Source organism: Notamacropus eugenii, chromosome 2 (assembly GCF_028372415.1).
Source record: "Notamacropus eugenii isolate mMacEug1 chromosome 2, mMacEug1.pri_v2, whole genome shotgun sequence".
NCBI classification, from domain to species: Eukaryota; Metazoa; Chordata; class Mammalia; order Diprotodontia; family Macropodidae; genus Notamacropus; species Notamacropus eugenii.
The window spans coordinates 458,767,673-458,783,827 of NC_092873.1; the positions used below are offsets into that span (position 1 = coordinate 458,767,673).

The 16,155-nt window shown below is 35.0% G+C and overlaps 1 protein-coding gene and 1 long non-coding RNA gene across 4 annotated transcripts in view; one reads left to right on the top strand and one right to left on the bottom strand.

The window, feature by feature from the left end:
• Positions 1-16,155, top strand: part of LOC140529609 (uncharacterized) — a 196,585-nt gene that overhangs the window by 172,018 nt on the left and 8,412 nt on the right. Inside the window, exon 3 of the long non-coding RNA XR_011975612.1 lies at positions 11,604-11,771. This is a non-coding gene — a long non-coding RNA (uncharacterized lncRNA). The remainder of the gene's footprint in view (positions 1-11,603; positions 11,772-16,155) is intronic.
• The window catches only part of HMCN1 (hemicentin 1), a 487,951-nt gene that overhangs the window by 79,049 nt on the left and 392,747 nt on the right, over positions 1-16,155 (bottom strand). For all 3 annotated transcript variants that reach the window (XM_072648379.1, XM_072648380.1, XM_072648381.1), the window contains exons 70-80: positions 13,541-13,622; positions 12,220-12,356; positions 10,661-10,802; positions 9,433-9,577; positions 8,824-8,951; positions 8,318-8,474; positions 4,027-4,148; positions 3,149-3,313; positions 2,506-2,613; positions 1,769-1,906; positions 1,520-1,654 (exon numbers count right to left, since the gene is read on the bottom strand). In XM_072648379.1, coding sequence (XP_072504480.1) covers positions 1,520-1,654; positions 1,769-1,906; positions 2,506-2,613; positions 3,149-3,313; positions 4,027-4,148; positions 8,318-8,474; positions 8,824-8,951; positions 9,433-9,577; positions 10,661-10,802; positions 12,220-12,356; positions 13,541-13,622 — 1,459 coding nt within the window. The remainder of the gene's footprint in view (positions 1-1,519; positions 1,655-1,768; positions 1,907-2,505; positions 2,614-3,148; positions 3,314-4,026; positions 4,149-8,317; positions 8,475-8,823; positions 8,952-9,432; positions 9,578-10,660; positions 10,803-12,219; positions 12,357-13,540; positions 13,623-16,155) is intronic.

A 16,155-nucleotide genomic window follows, 5' to 3' on the forward strand; every position in this document is an offset into this window, starting at 1 on the left:
CTATTACAGTTATTTTTGCATATGTCTAATTTTCCTAACTTGACTGTAAACTTCTGAAGGGTAGGGGCATCTTTATAACCCCTATAATGCCTGTGTAGTGCCTTTTACTATACTACATTAAATATTTTCTAAACATTTAATAAGTGAATAATGGAAAACTGTATGATTAGAGAACTAAGCTGAAAATGGTGGTGTTTCCTGTGAAGTTTGAACTTTCCTTAAAGTATTTTATAATACTATTATAGGAAAGCTGAATACTCACAATTAACTCCCTACAAATTACCTAGTTAGAAATTTTAAATTATGAACTCCAATTTGTGCTTTCTAATCACAGTATTTGAGCATGTATCTATACAGAATGTCCCAGGCAAAAAGTCAGCTCTGGTTATCTTTGCTGTGTTGACTGGTAAATTTGTTTAAACTGCATGTAAAACTTCAAAACATGAATAAGTATATTAATGAAAATCAGAAAAATGTTTATATATTACTTCCTTTTCCATAAAACCCAAATGAGTTGTTATTTTTGTCAAATAATTTTCCCTTCATTAATAATTATTCAAGAGTGATAAGAAACCAAAAGAACTATTCAAGAAAATTTGATTTATAATTACTAGGCAAATGAGACCTATAACACCTGGGAAATTCATCAGAAGAATTATACTAAAATCAGTCAGTCAGCAAGAATATATTATGAGTGAGGCACTGTGTTAAGCCCTGAAGATACAAAAAGCAAATACGAATTATGTAGTTCAGGATCCATTCCTAGTTTTACTTTGTACCCTAAAAAGTTGATTTCAACATGAAGATCTCCTTGAAGTAAGGTTGTGCCTATACAATGCAAAAATAATTTCATTTTAAAGTCACATATCTATAAAACTAAGAAATCCTAGTAACTTAAAGCTTCAGCTTTCTTCGAGATTGCCATAATACAAAGGGAAGAGGAAAAACAGCAAGGTTAGGAAACTTTTTAAGTATCTTAATTAAATCTAGTCAATCAAATGATTATTTTGTCTGAAATGCAACAGTTTGGCTTTTAAAAAAACAACCAAACAAAACTTCACTGAATTGTGTGAATTACCTGCATGATCTGGCGCCTTGTAAATGGCTTTACTTGGAAATGCTTGATTTCATTAAAAAGTTAGGATGACAGGTCAGATAACTGTCCAAGAAAATTTTGAAAGAAAAATTTTAAAAAATAATAAATTAAAATGTCTTCTATACTAAAATTGCAAAAACACTTCAGTATATACTGTGTACTTTAATGGAGATGGACACAATGATTACCTTGTACTAACTGTAAAGGCTCAAGTGTATTCCAAAGATAATGTGATTTTTCCAGTTTCTAACATATACAATGGGGATATCAACTGCTTCTTCCCTACTTTATAAAATGATGTAAGAAAAAAATGAAATGCTTTATATTGCATTTTGAACTCCTTGAGGAAAAGAATGACATAATTTTAATTATGTTTGATAAAAAATCAAATCTAAATAACATAAGAATAACCCAACAACATACCTTGGACTTTTAACTTGATTTTGCTAAGGGCTGTACCAGCTGGATTCTGAGCCACACACATATAAGTACCAGCATCATCAATAACAGCCTTGGTGATCTGTAAACCACCATTAGGAAGAACTGTATAACTTTCTCCTACATAAAATTTTTGAAAAACAAAGATTTAGAATCCTTTTTAATTAAAAAAACCCAGAATAACTTCTTAATTACAAAAGATTGATTACATATGTATCAAATACTGATTGGTACCTGAGGTGATGATGTTAATGCCTTCTTTTTGCCAAGTAATGACAGGACTGGGTGTCCCTGTTGCTTCACATGGCAGTAAAACTGGGTTGTTCAGAATGACTTCTAGATTGCTTGGCTGGGACTGAATGATTGGAGGCTCTAAGAAAAATCAAATGATACAAATGATACATAAGTCTTTGAAATAAACATTTAGTAGAGACATGGAATTAGACATGCCTTACTTCAACAGTTCTAGAGAATTATCAATTGAGCGGTTCTAAAGAAAGACAAAGACCATATTGCGTGCTCAGTGGATTGTCAGTATAGTGAGCTTCTACTTTAAAAGTAGCGACAGAAGATAAATAGGGCCAGATTTCAAAGTCAAAAAAGGAAAAGGACCTTCAGTTGATCAGGGGATCAAAGATTTAAAGTTGAATGGGGCTTTAGAAGCTCTTTAGTTTAATACTTTTCTTTTACAGATGAGAAATTAAGGCCCAGAGAGGTTATGTAATCTACCAAGTTCTTTGCCTCCAAATCCAGTATTCTTTGCATTATACAATAGAATTATAAAAACCCTGGGGCCACTCTTTAATTTATCATTTTGTACCTTTTTAGTTATGTTTTTAAGTATTTGACATGATTTTTCCCAGGATAAATATAAATCTAGTTTTACTATACTGGACAGTAATATTGTTTCAAGAGTGATCAGAATTATTAAAAAAAAAGTGGGTATCTATTGTATAAATGACCCTTCTTACCTTGAACATGAAGGGTTACATGCCGATGTGCAGAGCCAGCTGCATTCCTGGCAACACAGGTATACCTTCCAGCATGGTCTAATTTGGCAGCTGTTATTTCAATTGCCCCTGGGGAGAGAAAGGATATGGTCACATGACGTATACTGATACAGTGCTACAAGATGCAATATAACAACTTTGTTTAGCAGTACTATCCAAATCTCATCTCATTTATATCCAAACACTTTGCTGTGCAACCTAGTTAGTAATATTTCTAATCCTTCTACTTAGAGGAGCATTTATCTATTCAGAAACAAAGATATCCTGGCTCTCCAGGCCCTATTGTGTCAGCTCCTACTATGGCTCATCTCTTTCTATGTAGAAGAAACCACAAAGAGGATAAAGATTTTTATATGCCCTATTATATCTGCTTCTGACCAATATGGATATACAAGTTTTATTCAATCTATTGAACATGTAATATATAGAAATAACTATAATTTAAAAACAAACTATAAGTACATAAAATGGAATAAAGAAGATGCTATGACAAAGATACCTTCTGGTTGTGGAATCACAATTCACATAAACCACAGAACCTACAGACCAGCATTTCAATACTTCAGTAGTCTGGCTGAAATTGTGTTACTGTATGATAGAATACCTGAAGAAAGAATTCTGTAGCCATCTCCCCTGGGAGGGAGTCTTATTCCACTCTTTGACCAGTGAATTGAGGGTGATGGTACACCTGAAGCAGTACAAGTCATCACCACAGGAGACAGTTTAGTTACCAACAGATCAGTAGTCTCATCTGCTATGGAAGGTGGAACTAAAAAATAGAAGAAAAAAAGAAATAATACTTTAAGTATTTTTGAAATTACAAATTTCTAAAACATTATTAATATGCAGCCTTTTCTTTTTCCTTTATAGTGAATGCTACTTGACCACAATATTTGTTTGTATTCTTTGACCAGTTATCTAATGAGACATGGCTAATTGTCTCAGATAGGTTTACTAATTGCTTATATGTCCTGGATATCAAACTCTAATCACAGAGATTTGATATGAAGATTTTTTCCATTCAACATTCCTTTCTGTCAAATAAGCATTAATTTTATCTGTGCAGAAGCTTTCTAGCAACCAAAATTATCTATTTTAATTTTTATAAGTGCCTCTTATTTTTGTTGGGTTAAGAATCCATGATCTGCTTATAGATGTGAGAGGTATGTGATCAGCTCTTGTCTTGATATTTTGATGGTATGGTTTGAATATTAAGTTCATGTTTCTATCTAGAACATGTTGAGGAATATAAGATAAGGTGTTGCTCTAAGTCTACTTTCTGCCATACTGCTTCCTAGTTTTCTTAGGGGATCTTGTCAAACATAGAGTTCTTTCCTAGGGAATTCCTGTGTTCCACTTTATCCAACATTGCATTTCTAGTGCATGCTACTTAATTGCAGAACTGAGAAGGCCCTGGAGGTCTGTGACGTAATGGCAGTTATAATACAGTACCACTGCATGTTTGCTCTGACACAGTCATACCTTGTACAATGAGATTCATGGCTCTCTGATCCTCTCCAGCATCATTTGATACAGTGCATTCATAGAATGCAGTATCATCCACAGTAGGTGAAATGATTACTAGAGATCCTGAAGACAACAGCCTAGGAGAGATGTTTTAAAGATCCGAGTTACACAGGATGTAAGGAATTGTTTAGTAATTTCAAAAAGAGTTTTTATTTTATAAGGCATTGGTTAAAAAAAATGTAGATTCTTCTCAGATAACTTTGTTATTAAATAAAATAGTCAATTATTCCAAGCATTCTTCATACAGACTTCAAACTGTTACCCTAGAAAAGATGAAAAAATGGAATTTTGTATCTGAAGTTTCACCTCTTTCTCCTGTTTGTTTTTTGGTATAGAGATTTCATAGTGATTGCAAAGAATAATGCTATGATTTTATGGTTCTTCAAGTGGAATGAACCAGTATAAAATATCATGTAAAAATGTACTTTGTTTCGGGAAAATTTTCTTGATTCCTAAAGATAATTAGTATATGGTCTTAAGTAGAATCCTTAAAAAAACAACCAATACCTACAAAAATATTTATAGCAGTTCTTTTTTGCAGTAACTTCAAACTGGCAAGTAAGGGAATACCCTCTTTTGGGAAATGGATGAACAAATAATTTCTGTGAATGTAATAGAATATTACTGTGCTACTAGGAATGACAGAATGGATAATTTAAGAGGAAACCATGAAGACCTCTGTGATCTAAGGCACAGGAAAGTGAACAGAATTAGGAGAACAGTTTACATGATGATAGCACAATACAGGAAAACAACTTTTTGAAGACTTTTGAATTCTGATTAATGAAATCATAATCCATGAGTCTAGGAAACTGAAGATGAATTACAACACTTCCCTCCTGCCAGAGAGGTGATGGGTTAAAAATGTAGAATAAAACATGCATTTTTGGATATGGTCAATGAGAGCATTTGTTTTGCTGGACTATGTTGCAAAGGTAGTTTTTTTCAATTGGGATGGAGCAATGAGAGAAAGTTATAATAGAAATTTGTAAAAAATAGATTAATATTAAAATAAAGTTCGCTTTCAAGTAAAATCAAGAGAACAATATGCACAAAAGTTAAAATATTTGAATAGATCCCTCAAAGGATGTTGAGATCTGAGTAATCAAAGAAAAAAACCTGAAGAGAATCTCAAGAGAAGATCTTGGTAATGAAACATACTTCCTCCCTCACTTGCCAAAGAATTGGAAATTAATGCATGCTTTCTCAGACACAATCACTGTATTAGATGTTTTTTTGCTTGGGTTTTTGTTGTTGTTACAAGTAAAAGTTCAATGTGAGAGAATGGAGGTATGGTTATATAATACCTACTATGTGCCAGGTACTGTATAATAATAATTGGTAGAAAAGCAAAAAGCATCAGTAATGTGTGTGTGTGTGTGTGTGTGTGTGCACGCACGTGTGCGTGCATGTGTGCATACGTGTATTTAAGAAGATTGAATATCCTTCTTAATGTTTGCTTGGAATTTGCATTTGGTTCTGTAACAAAACACAGGAGAGTATTCAGTCCCATTAGCTGATGCCTTGGCATTAAACTTCGATTTAATTAAATTAAACTTTGATTTGAAGTATCTCTGTGAATGTATAAGGTTCATGACATATTGTTAGGCATGTGGTGTCTGTTTTAGGTTCTGCCACAGTGACAAAACATCTGAGAGAAAATGCAGGCTCTATTCAGGGTCAGCTAGGCAGCAGAGGAGGTAGAGTATTAGATTTGGAGTCAAGAAGGCGTAGAGTTCAAACCCCGCCTAAGACTCTGCTCTATGACTTTGGTCAAGTCACCTGACTTCTCTGGCTCTATCTCCTCATTTGTAAAAGAGAGACAATAATAATAGCACCTTCCTCACAGGGCTATTCCAAGCATTAAATGGAAAAGCATGAAAACTGCTTTGTCAGTCTTAATGCCACTAGATAAATGCATAACTCAAAATTCTATACAATAGTCTGGAAATTTATTTTGAATATATTAAAAGATAATACTAGGAGAAACAAATTTTAATTTATATTAATCAATAGACCTAATAATCCAATGTTTTAGTTTCTTTCAAGATTTACACATTTAAGGCATATAAAGGAGAAGGAAAAAACAGTCACAAAATGCTCATTATTTTAAGCCACACAAAAGGGGTTAGTTCAGCAACTTTTTATTTCTTCCTTTTATGGAAAGTGATTCTGAAGATGAAACAACGCTGTCTTTAAAAGTATCTTTTTGATACAACTTTCTTTCTCTCCATGATATTTGTATGCACAGAACTATATCCCCAGCACTTAGCCCAGTGTCTTAGACGTAGCAAATGCTTTAGAAATGCTTTGTTTTAGGGGGCAGCTATGTGGTGCAGTGAATAGAGAACTGGCCCTGGAATCAGGAGGACCTGAGTTCAAATTCAGGCTTAGACACTTGATACTTGCTAGTTGTGTGATCTTGGGCAAATCACTTAATCCCAATTGCCTTGCCTTCCTCCCTTCAAAAAAGAGTTTAAAAATGCTTTTTTATTCCTTTATTTTACAAGAAAAGACACTAAAAGCATGGGGAGAATAGGAATTTGTATAGAGAATTCTTTTCAGTATGAAACACTAAATCCTATCTTGATACCTCATGGTATCATGAAGGTAACCGAGTGTTCTTGAATGCCATACTTGTATACTGTAAGCTCTGCAAATTATAAAGAATGAAAAGCTTTGAGTATGGATCCAATGATGGACTACAAAGTACTGTTATTTAAGAACCAGAAAAGCTAAACGTGCTTTTATTCATGACCATTTTGGCCAGAATGATGGTGACATGAAAGATCGTGTTACAAGAAAAAATATTGACAACCATTTACTTCAATATAAAGGAGCTGATCTGTGTTGGTTGGAGGGTCTACCCACATCAAACAAAGTTCCAGATTCAATCAATCATCAAGTACTTATTAAGCACCTGTTGTGTTCCTTGCACTGTGCTAGGTGCTAAACAATGCAAAGACAAAAGGAATAATCCCTGCTCTCAAGGAGATCACATTCTATTGGGAGAGATGACATGTATAGGAATGTATCAAATAGAAAACAACCTTGAAGGCTAAGGCTTCAAGGTTGAAGGGGGGATAGGGTATGCAGGAAAGGTCTCTCAGGGTGGAGAGTTGAGCTGAGTCTTGAAGGAAAACAAGTATTCCAGAGAGTGAAAGAAGGGCAAGTATTCCAGCCATGGAGGACAATGAGTACAAAGGCCAGGTATGGGAGATGGGAGCATTAATGTGGGAGAACAACATGACATTGTTGATAGGGCAGTGGACTGGAAGTTAGGAAGACCCAAGCTCATATCCTTCCTCAGTTAGCTGTGGGAATCTGGACAACCTGCCTCCTAAGTGTCTGAGGTTGGGTTTGAATTCAGGTCTTCCTGACTCCAGGCATCCAATCCAATAACTTTGTTATTGAAGTGTACTCTTAGCACTCATAGCAAGAACCATAATTTTTGCATATTTGCTTGGAATAATATACACTCTTAAAAACCACATAATTAAAATACAGCAAAGGCAATCAAGGAAATGCAAAGAGAGCATGCCATACATAACTTTGGCATGAAATCTCGCCCTCAGCTGACAGAAAACTATCTGAAGGTGACGAAATAACTAAAGGTGGTGAACTCAGTTCAATCAGGTTTCCTCTGGTCCAGGTTGAACATTCAGAGCCAGCTTAGTATCAGTGTTAGTCACACATGCATGACCACTGCAGCCACAAAATAAGACCACATCAAAATTACTGCTTTCCCAAGTAATTTACATACCATTGTATATAGGGTTTGGGTTATACGCAAAGAATGATACTTGAGAAAGACTAAAGGAAAAAGAGAAAAGCATCCAAGCAAACCCTGGTATCCATAAAGCACATAAGTCCCAGATATAAAGGAGGATAGATAGGGAGGAGGAGAACTGAAAGGCAGAAGGGCTGGAAAGAAGAGTCTACAGAAGGACAACGTCTTTAAACATTGCAGAGGTCATGAAGAATAAGGACTGAAGGAAAAAACTATTAGATTTGACAAATCACTGGACACTTTGGGGAGAACTGTGGCAACAAAAATGCAAATTTTATGTTGGGGGCGATAGTTTCCATGTTAAGAACAAATTTCAACACTGTGTTTATCAGTTGATTTTCCTCAAATCATGTACTTTCTGTCCATGAATGAAAATTTAAATTCTCATTTTCTGCTAATTTCCCTTCCCCCACTCTCAAGTGGGAAAATGAGTTTTTAGGATGAACTACTTCTCACCTGTAGGAATTTTGATTCTGATCCACATTAAGAAACTGTCCATCCTTCTTCCAACTTATTGATGGCCTTGGGATTCCAGTAGCTTCACATGCCAGAGTGGTTTGAACATTTACAGTAACAGTAATATTGGTAGGTCCAGGAGCAACAGATGGAGGGACTAAAAAAATGTGTCACCAAATAAGAAACAAATCCAACAGAATATATCCTGTCCTGTATTCAAACTAGCTTTAAATCTGAAATACTTTAAACACTTCATTTGTAGATTTTCTTATATTTTTAGCTGGTCATGTAAAAAGGTTCTTTAAATTTACATACTTGGCTCATGGTACTAACCACAGCAGGAAAAGAAAGACCCTTGATTATTTATTATAAAATGTAATGTACTTAAGCCAGAATGTCAGGGTCTTCATGAAAACTATCAGCACAAAATATCAACAACTAGCTTCAATCCTTAAAGTTTTCCAACTCTACTTCCAATTCCTGGGCGTTTACAAATATATATTTACCATGGACTTGTAAATCAATTCGCTTGCGTTCTGTTCCAGCAGCATTGGTGGCCATGCATAAATACCTCCCAGTGTCACTGACATGTGCTGAGTGAATATGAAGGAATCCATTCTCTGAGACAGAATATCTAAAATAAAGGCCATAAACAAAGCTTGTCTCTTTCATAACATACTGAGGAAAATAAGCACCAAGTCTCCTCAGTTAGACTCACATAATTTCCTTTATCTTTAAAGAGTTTGTTTAGTTAAGTTTTTCCTAGTCCTGACCCTTTTTCTAGATTGGGTAAATTTACAATAATTTAATAGAATTAAGAAAACAAATTACCAAATGGGCTCATATTTGAGGATCTAAAACATGAGATGCATTGTTAAGCTCTGGCCATCCATCTTAAGTATACTGAGTCCCACATATAGTTGTCTTCTTTAATTTCACTATTGATATGTTAGAGTAAGGCAGACAGTGGTTGTTCCAAATATACAGTAGAGTAAAAATAATGCACCAGACAAGATTTCATACTTCTAGTCTCATGGTACATTTCATTCCTCTCAAGAATATTTGCACAATTTGAGACTAGCTTATTTAAAACTAATTATTTCTCTCAATATTACCTGGCATTGTTCCCAGTCAAAATAGCTCCATCTTTTCTCCAGGTAATCCTTGGGGTTGGTACCCCTTCAGCTATGCATTCCAATATAGCTGATTCATTCAAATGAACAACAAGACTCTGAGGACCGCCTTTTATGCTTGGAGAAACTGCATACAAAATGTTCAGTTAATACAAGAAACACATCTTCACTTAAGGCCTTGACAAGGTTAGCACAAGGTAAACTTTGAGTTAAATATGTAGGTTTGCCTGCAACTGATTTGTGTTAACAGAAATAGAATCAATTCATAGTTCCAAAAGTTAAAGATTACATTATTCAAGATACCTTGTGTCCAATACAAAGGAGAAACTTTAAAACTCTGATATCATGTGATAAATCTAGTTCCTTGCAAGAAATTTCAATAAAAATCAGATTTGGTCTGATGTAAATTAAAGATGATATTTCATGTTCCTTCTTGGCCAAAAGAATAGTTTGAAAATGTTGACACTGGCACAGCTTTTCTTTAAATGAAGAACAGAAAGTGGGATTTTTAAAGAAACACATCTGTGATCAATCTTACCACTCTCAGTGCAGTTCACTTTATTACACATTGAGTTCATCTGGGAACAAAAATCTGAATTTGAATGTCGGGCATTAGAGATTTGAGTTGTGTTGGTTATTCACCAAGAGGTATAACTGCACAGGTTACACATCTAAGTGATATTTTGCGGGGAAAATCTGAAATATTCTTGAAAGTTAGCAAATCTTAGTCTTTGGATTTTATCTACCAGAGATGATTTACCTCTAACCAAAAAATATCTAATTCCAAGTCACAATCAATGTAGGTGAGGTGAAAAATAGTTTGGACTGATGAATGAAAAATTAGGTAGGTGCATGCCTTCTTCACTTTGCTTTAACGTGTTACCAGGCATTAGGACTTCTATGTCATTTCCTAAGGGCAGTGTTCTTTATAGTGTTCTTTGAGATTGGGTCACAGCTTAGACAACACACACTCCTATTTATGATTTTCATTACATTTAACTCAGTTGAAATATGACCATTATATAGATACAAAATAATCTTTGGCTTCAAAGCAATTAACTTCAGTGATGTAGCTTATAAAATGTTATTTACCATAAAATGTTATTCAGCATTTAGCAAATAAAATGCTGAAATAAATCTCTACTTTTAATTATTATGCAAATATTTAGTTATATTTTTGAAATGTGCCAAGGGAATGCTTTTTTCTTACCATTTACAGTCAGAACAAATTCCCTAGTAGTCTTTCCTGCAATGTTACTTGCAACACAGGTGTAGCTGGCTGTATCCCCTAGGTCTGCATTGTTGATCTGTAAGTATCGCCCACCAGATAGGATACGGATTCGTGGAGTTGCCTAAATTAAATGAAGGAAACGTGCAGTTATGATAATTTATGCAATGAGAAAATATGATAATTTTTAATACATCAAAAAGCTCAAGGTTAGGCCGTATAATACTTCACTATAAATGCTTTCTCCCAAATGAAACATACAAAACTTGTGATTTTGATCTGTGATTTCAGGACACTTAAAGCTGCTTCTCCTGATAGAGATGAGTTGTTTTGGTGGCATGGAGAGGCTAAGTGAATTACACATAATTACACAGCTACTACGTGTCAGAGGTTGGATGTGGACCCAGGTCCTCTTGCCTTTGAGATCAGCAAAGCACAGACTACTGTCTGTGACTGTGGAGCAGCTGGATGCTGCAGTGGATGGAGCACCAGGCCTAGAGTCAAAAGGACCTAAGTTCAAATCTGGCCTCAGACACTTACTAGCTGTGTGACCAAGGACATGTCACTTCACCCTGTTTGCCTCAGTTTCCTCATCTGTAAAATGATCTAGAGAAGGAAATGGCAAACCCCTCCAGTATCCTTGCCAAGAAAATTCCGTCAAACATGACTGCATCACAAATGCATGTGACCCCCTCTCATAGATGTTACTTTACGAATTCACTCTGAGGAGAAGGATGAATATTATGTATTTCATACAGAGGTTTATTTATGGTGACTTATCCAGTCATTGGGTAAATGGGAATTAGAATCCAGACCTTCTAAACCCCTTCTGTGATTCTTTTCATTAGATGAAACTGCCACCTTTTCTTTCTGTCTGGTAAATCTTTGAGCATAGCACTGATAGGATTTCAATGTTTGTTCACAGGACTGGGGAAGAATAAAGTAAAAGAAGACAAAGAATTCAACACAAGACAAAGGCAAAACACTCTACAAAAGAGCATCATATTCTGTTGAAGCAAGCAGACTTTAAACAGTCACAAGGATAATTTTAACATCAACCAACTACTGTGTTATGGAGACACTAGAGAATTCGGTATATGTCTTTTTCTTTAGGGACTAGTATCCCAGTTCTTTTGAGGCCAAGTTGGTTTTAAGGGCTTTTGGGATATTCTTTTGAGTGATCCAAATCCATGTTTGGGTCAAAGAAAGCATGCAGCCAACCAAAAAAGTCCGGTGTTAGGTTAGTTCCAGGGATCTAGGGGCCCATCAGGTATCATGAAAATTTGGAGACCCTGAGAGCTTTCATCATTTTAGAGAAGGCTGCAGTGGAATGACCAAATTCAAACCTGTATCACAAAGCCTTCTGATATCTAGAACATTGATATGTGGCATATAGTGAAATAGTTAGGCCCGTTGGGTCCTATACCAGCCATTCCAGTTACAGTCACTACAGAGGAAGGGTAAGACCAGTAGTACAATTTGTAGTCTGATTTTATTTTCTTTAACAAAATGTCTATAAAGCTAACCTATATAAAATTTACCTGTAATTGCTCTCCATTTTTAAGCCAAGTAATTTTGGGTGGGGGCACTGCATCAGATTTGCATTCCAGCGTAACTTGTCTGTTTTGTAACACAATGATGTCCTGAAGATCGCTGGTCCCAGCAATATTAGGTGGTACTGTATATGACAACAAACCCATTAAAAACCTCATATGAAATAAAGCATATACGGCAACTTAACAAAACATTTTGTTCTCACTTGTAATGCTTTATATGCTTGGAGAACATTTTTAAAGTTTCAGAACGTTTCCATTTATATTAACTCAGGTGAGTCGTCAGCCGCCTTGTGAGGCAGAATGGTTTTTATGATCCCCATTTTTCCTGATAAGGTACCTGAAGCATAAAGATGGGACAACTTGTCCAGGGTTCCACAATTCATGACAGAACCAGGACAAGGCCAAGGTCTACTAATTCTTACATCATTCTTTTTTTTCCACTAGATCAAGAGTTCTTAACTTAGAATCTGTGAATTTGTTTCTTTAAAATATTTTGATAACTATATTTCAATATAATTGTTTTCTTTTGTAATCCCATGTATTATATTTTAAGCATTTAAAAACATTATTGTGAAATAGTATCCATAGGGTCTATGACAAGAAAAAGATTAAGAACTTCTACACTAAAAGGATTCCAAACTATTCTCAGAAATCATTACATTACTTCTTGTTTGATTCCAAAAATATTACTAGCCTGGGAATTCTACCATTCAGTCAGTGGAAATCACCCCCCCACCTCCACCTCCACACAAACCAGAAGCCATCTTAGAACATATCAAATTATTGAAAGGACTTGTTAATTAAACATAAACTCCTGTTACTAATTTTCTCTAGGTATCATATGGTTTTTTTTTAACAGAATCAATATCTCCTCATAAAAATATATGCTGAAAAATATCTACTCCTACTAATATGACATGTCTAATTTTACTTAATTCTTTCTAACCAACTCAATCAATACTCAAATTTAAATATGGAAATCAATGTCTGTTAAAGGCAGCACTTCATGATGCAAAGACAGCACCATAACCTGAAGCCAAGATCATCTATCCTTCGGGTTGGTCATTAGGTTACGCACTGAAGCTAGAGCATATCACCTTGGCTCCAGTGTGATTGTTCAAATCCTCTCCCCATGTTTGTCATGTAGAAAAGTGTTGGGTGGAAGAATATCAGAATCAATCAAGTAAAGAGAAAAGAAAATTTTTAAATATGACTACACTTAACAATATGACATGTATTAAGTTATATTCAACTATGTAGCCTAAAGAGGATGTACAATGATTGTAGAACTTCTGACCAAACTTACCATGCACTCTCACCAAATATTCTCTGTCATCATCTCCTGCAGGACTAGATGCCAAGCATGTATACCTTCCTGTGTCTTCCACCTAAAGGAAAATATGATTTGATCATATATATGAAATATGTCTACAACATATTAGTTTTTAAAATTGTTTTTTCTATTTTGGAGTCAAGGACCAAAACACAAATACAGAACAGAGAAAAGAAACAAAAACACATCATAAACTTCAGTACCAGAACTTAAATACAAAGAAAGAAAGAAATGTGCATAGCAGAACATGAGAGCAAAATATGTATGTTTTTCATTTCCAGAAAGCCTGTATGATGAATAATACCTTGTGTTGAGAACTGTCCATCTATTCCTTGCTTCCTTGTGAGTTTTCTTTTGTTCTCTGCTGTATGCTTTTTGACTTTGTTCTCTTTTCCCCTCCCTCACCCCATAAAGTTTAGATGTTTCTCTATTGCTATATATACATATAGAGATGTATAATTTCCCGAAAATACTCTTTCTGATCTTTGTTTTTATGTTTATGCATATCTCTTGTTTCCTATCCCTCCCACCTCCTCTACTTTACTTCTAACCACTACCTTGCCTTCCTATTACTTGCCTAACCTCCCTCCAAGGATCCCTCCCCATCTTCCCATTCCTGTAAATCTAAATACCCTTATATACTCCTCTTTTATCTTGCCCTCCCCTCTAAAATCCCTTCCGTGTTCTCTTCTTTCTCCCTATGCACTTACCATTTTATTTCGTCTGAATTTAGAAGATTTTTATATTCATACATATATGTATATACATATATATGTATGTATATATTGTTCCCTCTTAAAAGGGAACATTCCCCAGGAAAGTAGGTTACCAGAACTGCTACCCTTCCTCCCCCATCTAATTCCTCTGTATCAATTCATCTTGCACCTCGTTTGTATAAAATAATTACTCTTTTTAGCTATTCCTAAATGGTTTGACTTTTTAAATTAACTTCAAGGTCAGGTTTACCCAAATTTTTGTTGTGAGCTATCTAATTATTAATAAGAATCTTAGATACACACACACACACACACACACACACACATACACACACATATAACATATATAAAAGGTAAACAGTCTGTCCTTATGAATCCATTATAATCAGTCATTGGTATATACCTTATATTTCTCTTGGTTCTTGTATGTCAAATCTATACCTTGCTCCTCAAAATCAAGTCCTTAAGGGCAGCCATACCAAACCTTTCCCGTCCTGGTAGTACCTGGTATCAGTGCCTTCCATTAGCAGTGCTTCAGTAAATATTTACTGACTAACTGATTGTAGTATGGTGGTATTTTGGTTAAGCTGGTAACTTAAGACATAAGTTTAAATAGATTTTTTTTTGTGCAGATGTCAGAAAAGGGGAAAAGTCTGAGGAGAATTTGAAGAGTATTTGCTATATCATAACAGGAAAAAACAAAACAAAATTTTAAAGAGTTCAACTAAGCTTTCTTTCTCCCTTTTCCTGTTACAATGAAAAAAGCATACAAACATTCAGCTTCACTAGGAAATGTGTCTGTTAACTGAGAAGGGACAACAGAAAGGCATTCTTGTGCGGCATTATTTATTACTTAAAGAGTTAAAAGGCACCATCATATTCCATCTGCCAACATATGAAAAGGGCTAAATATTTTTGTTTACATATGACAGCAATTCTATTAAAATTAATTTTGAGGGAGCATTCAACTATTTAAAAATTTTTTGAATTGAATGTTGTTATAAAATTAAACTATCTCAATTGAAAATTGTGCATGTATTTGTCTAAATAATTTAAAGAAGCTGTCATATGCAAAATATTTATTAAAATCTCATTAGGTTACTAACCTACTTTGCTGGCACAAATTTAGTAATTTAGGAATTAACTTATTCAGCATGATGAGAGCCATTATACAGTGGTGTAGTCAAAAAATACTTGTAAATGTATTTGGTATCAAAGGATTTAGGTTTGAATTTCAGCCCTGCTTCTTAAAAGTAGTAGTAGCAGCAGCCGTTAGATTTGTATAGTGCTTTAAGCTTTACATATTATCTCAATTCTAGACACTTTTATCCCCATTTCACACATGGGGAAACTGCGGCAGACAGGTTAAGTGACTTGCTCAAGGTCAGACACCTTGTGAGTATCTGAGGCAGGATTTGAACTCTGCCATTCCTGAGTCCTAGTTCAGTACTATTATCCATTGTGCCACCTATTTCAGCTATGAAATCTTAGGCAATTTGCTTCAACTTTGCCTCAGCTGGGGTACTGAGTTAGAAGCAAATGCATATGGTAACTAGGTAGCTGCTGAGTACAGTATCTATAACAGAAGTTAGAAGGTGATGAGAGAATTCTGAGATAACTTGTCCTTCCACATGTGATCTTTAAACTGAGAAGTCTGGCATTTTCCTACAAAAGCCCTTGGGTGCCCCCTTCCCTGCCAGAGCAAAAAGGCACCACACAGAAGAGGATGGGGGTGGGAAGTTGAAAATCCAGGCTGTAACAGAAATATATAGGGTTACTCCCATTTCTCAAATAGTAATACTTTTCTTATATGATGACTGAATGGTTTCTTTGGATTACATGCTAAGGAGGCAAAAGAGAGTAGGATTCAAG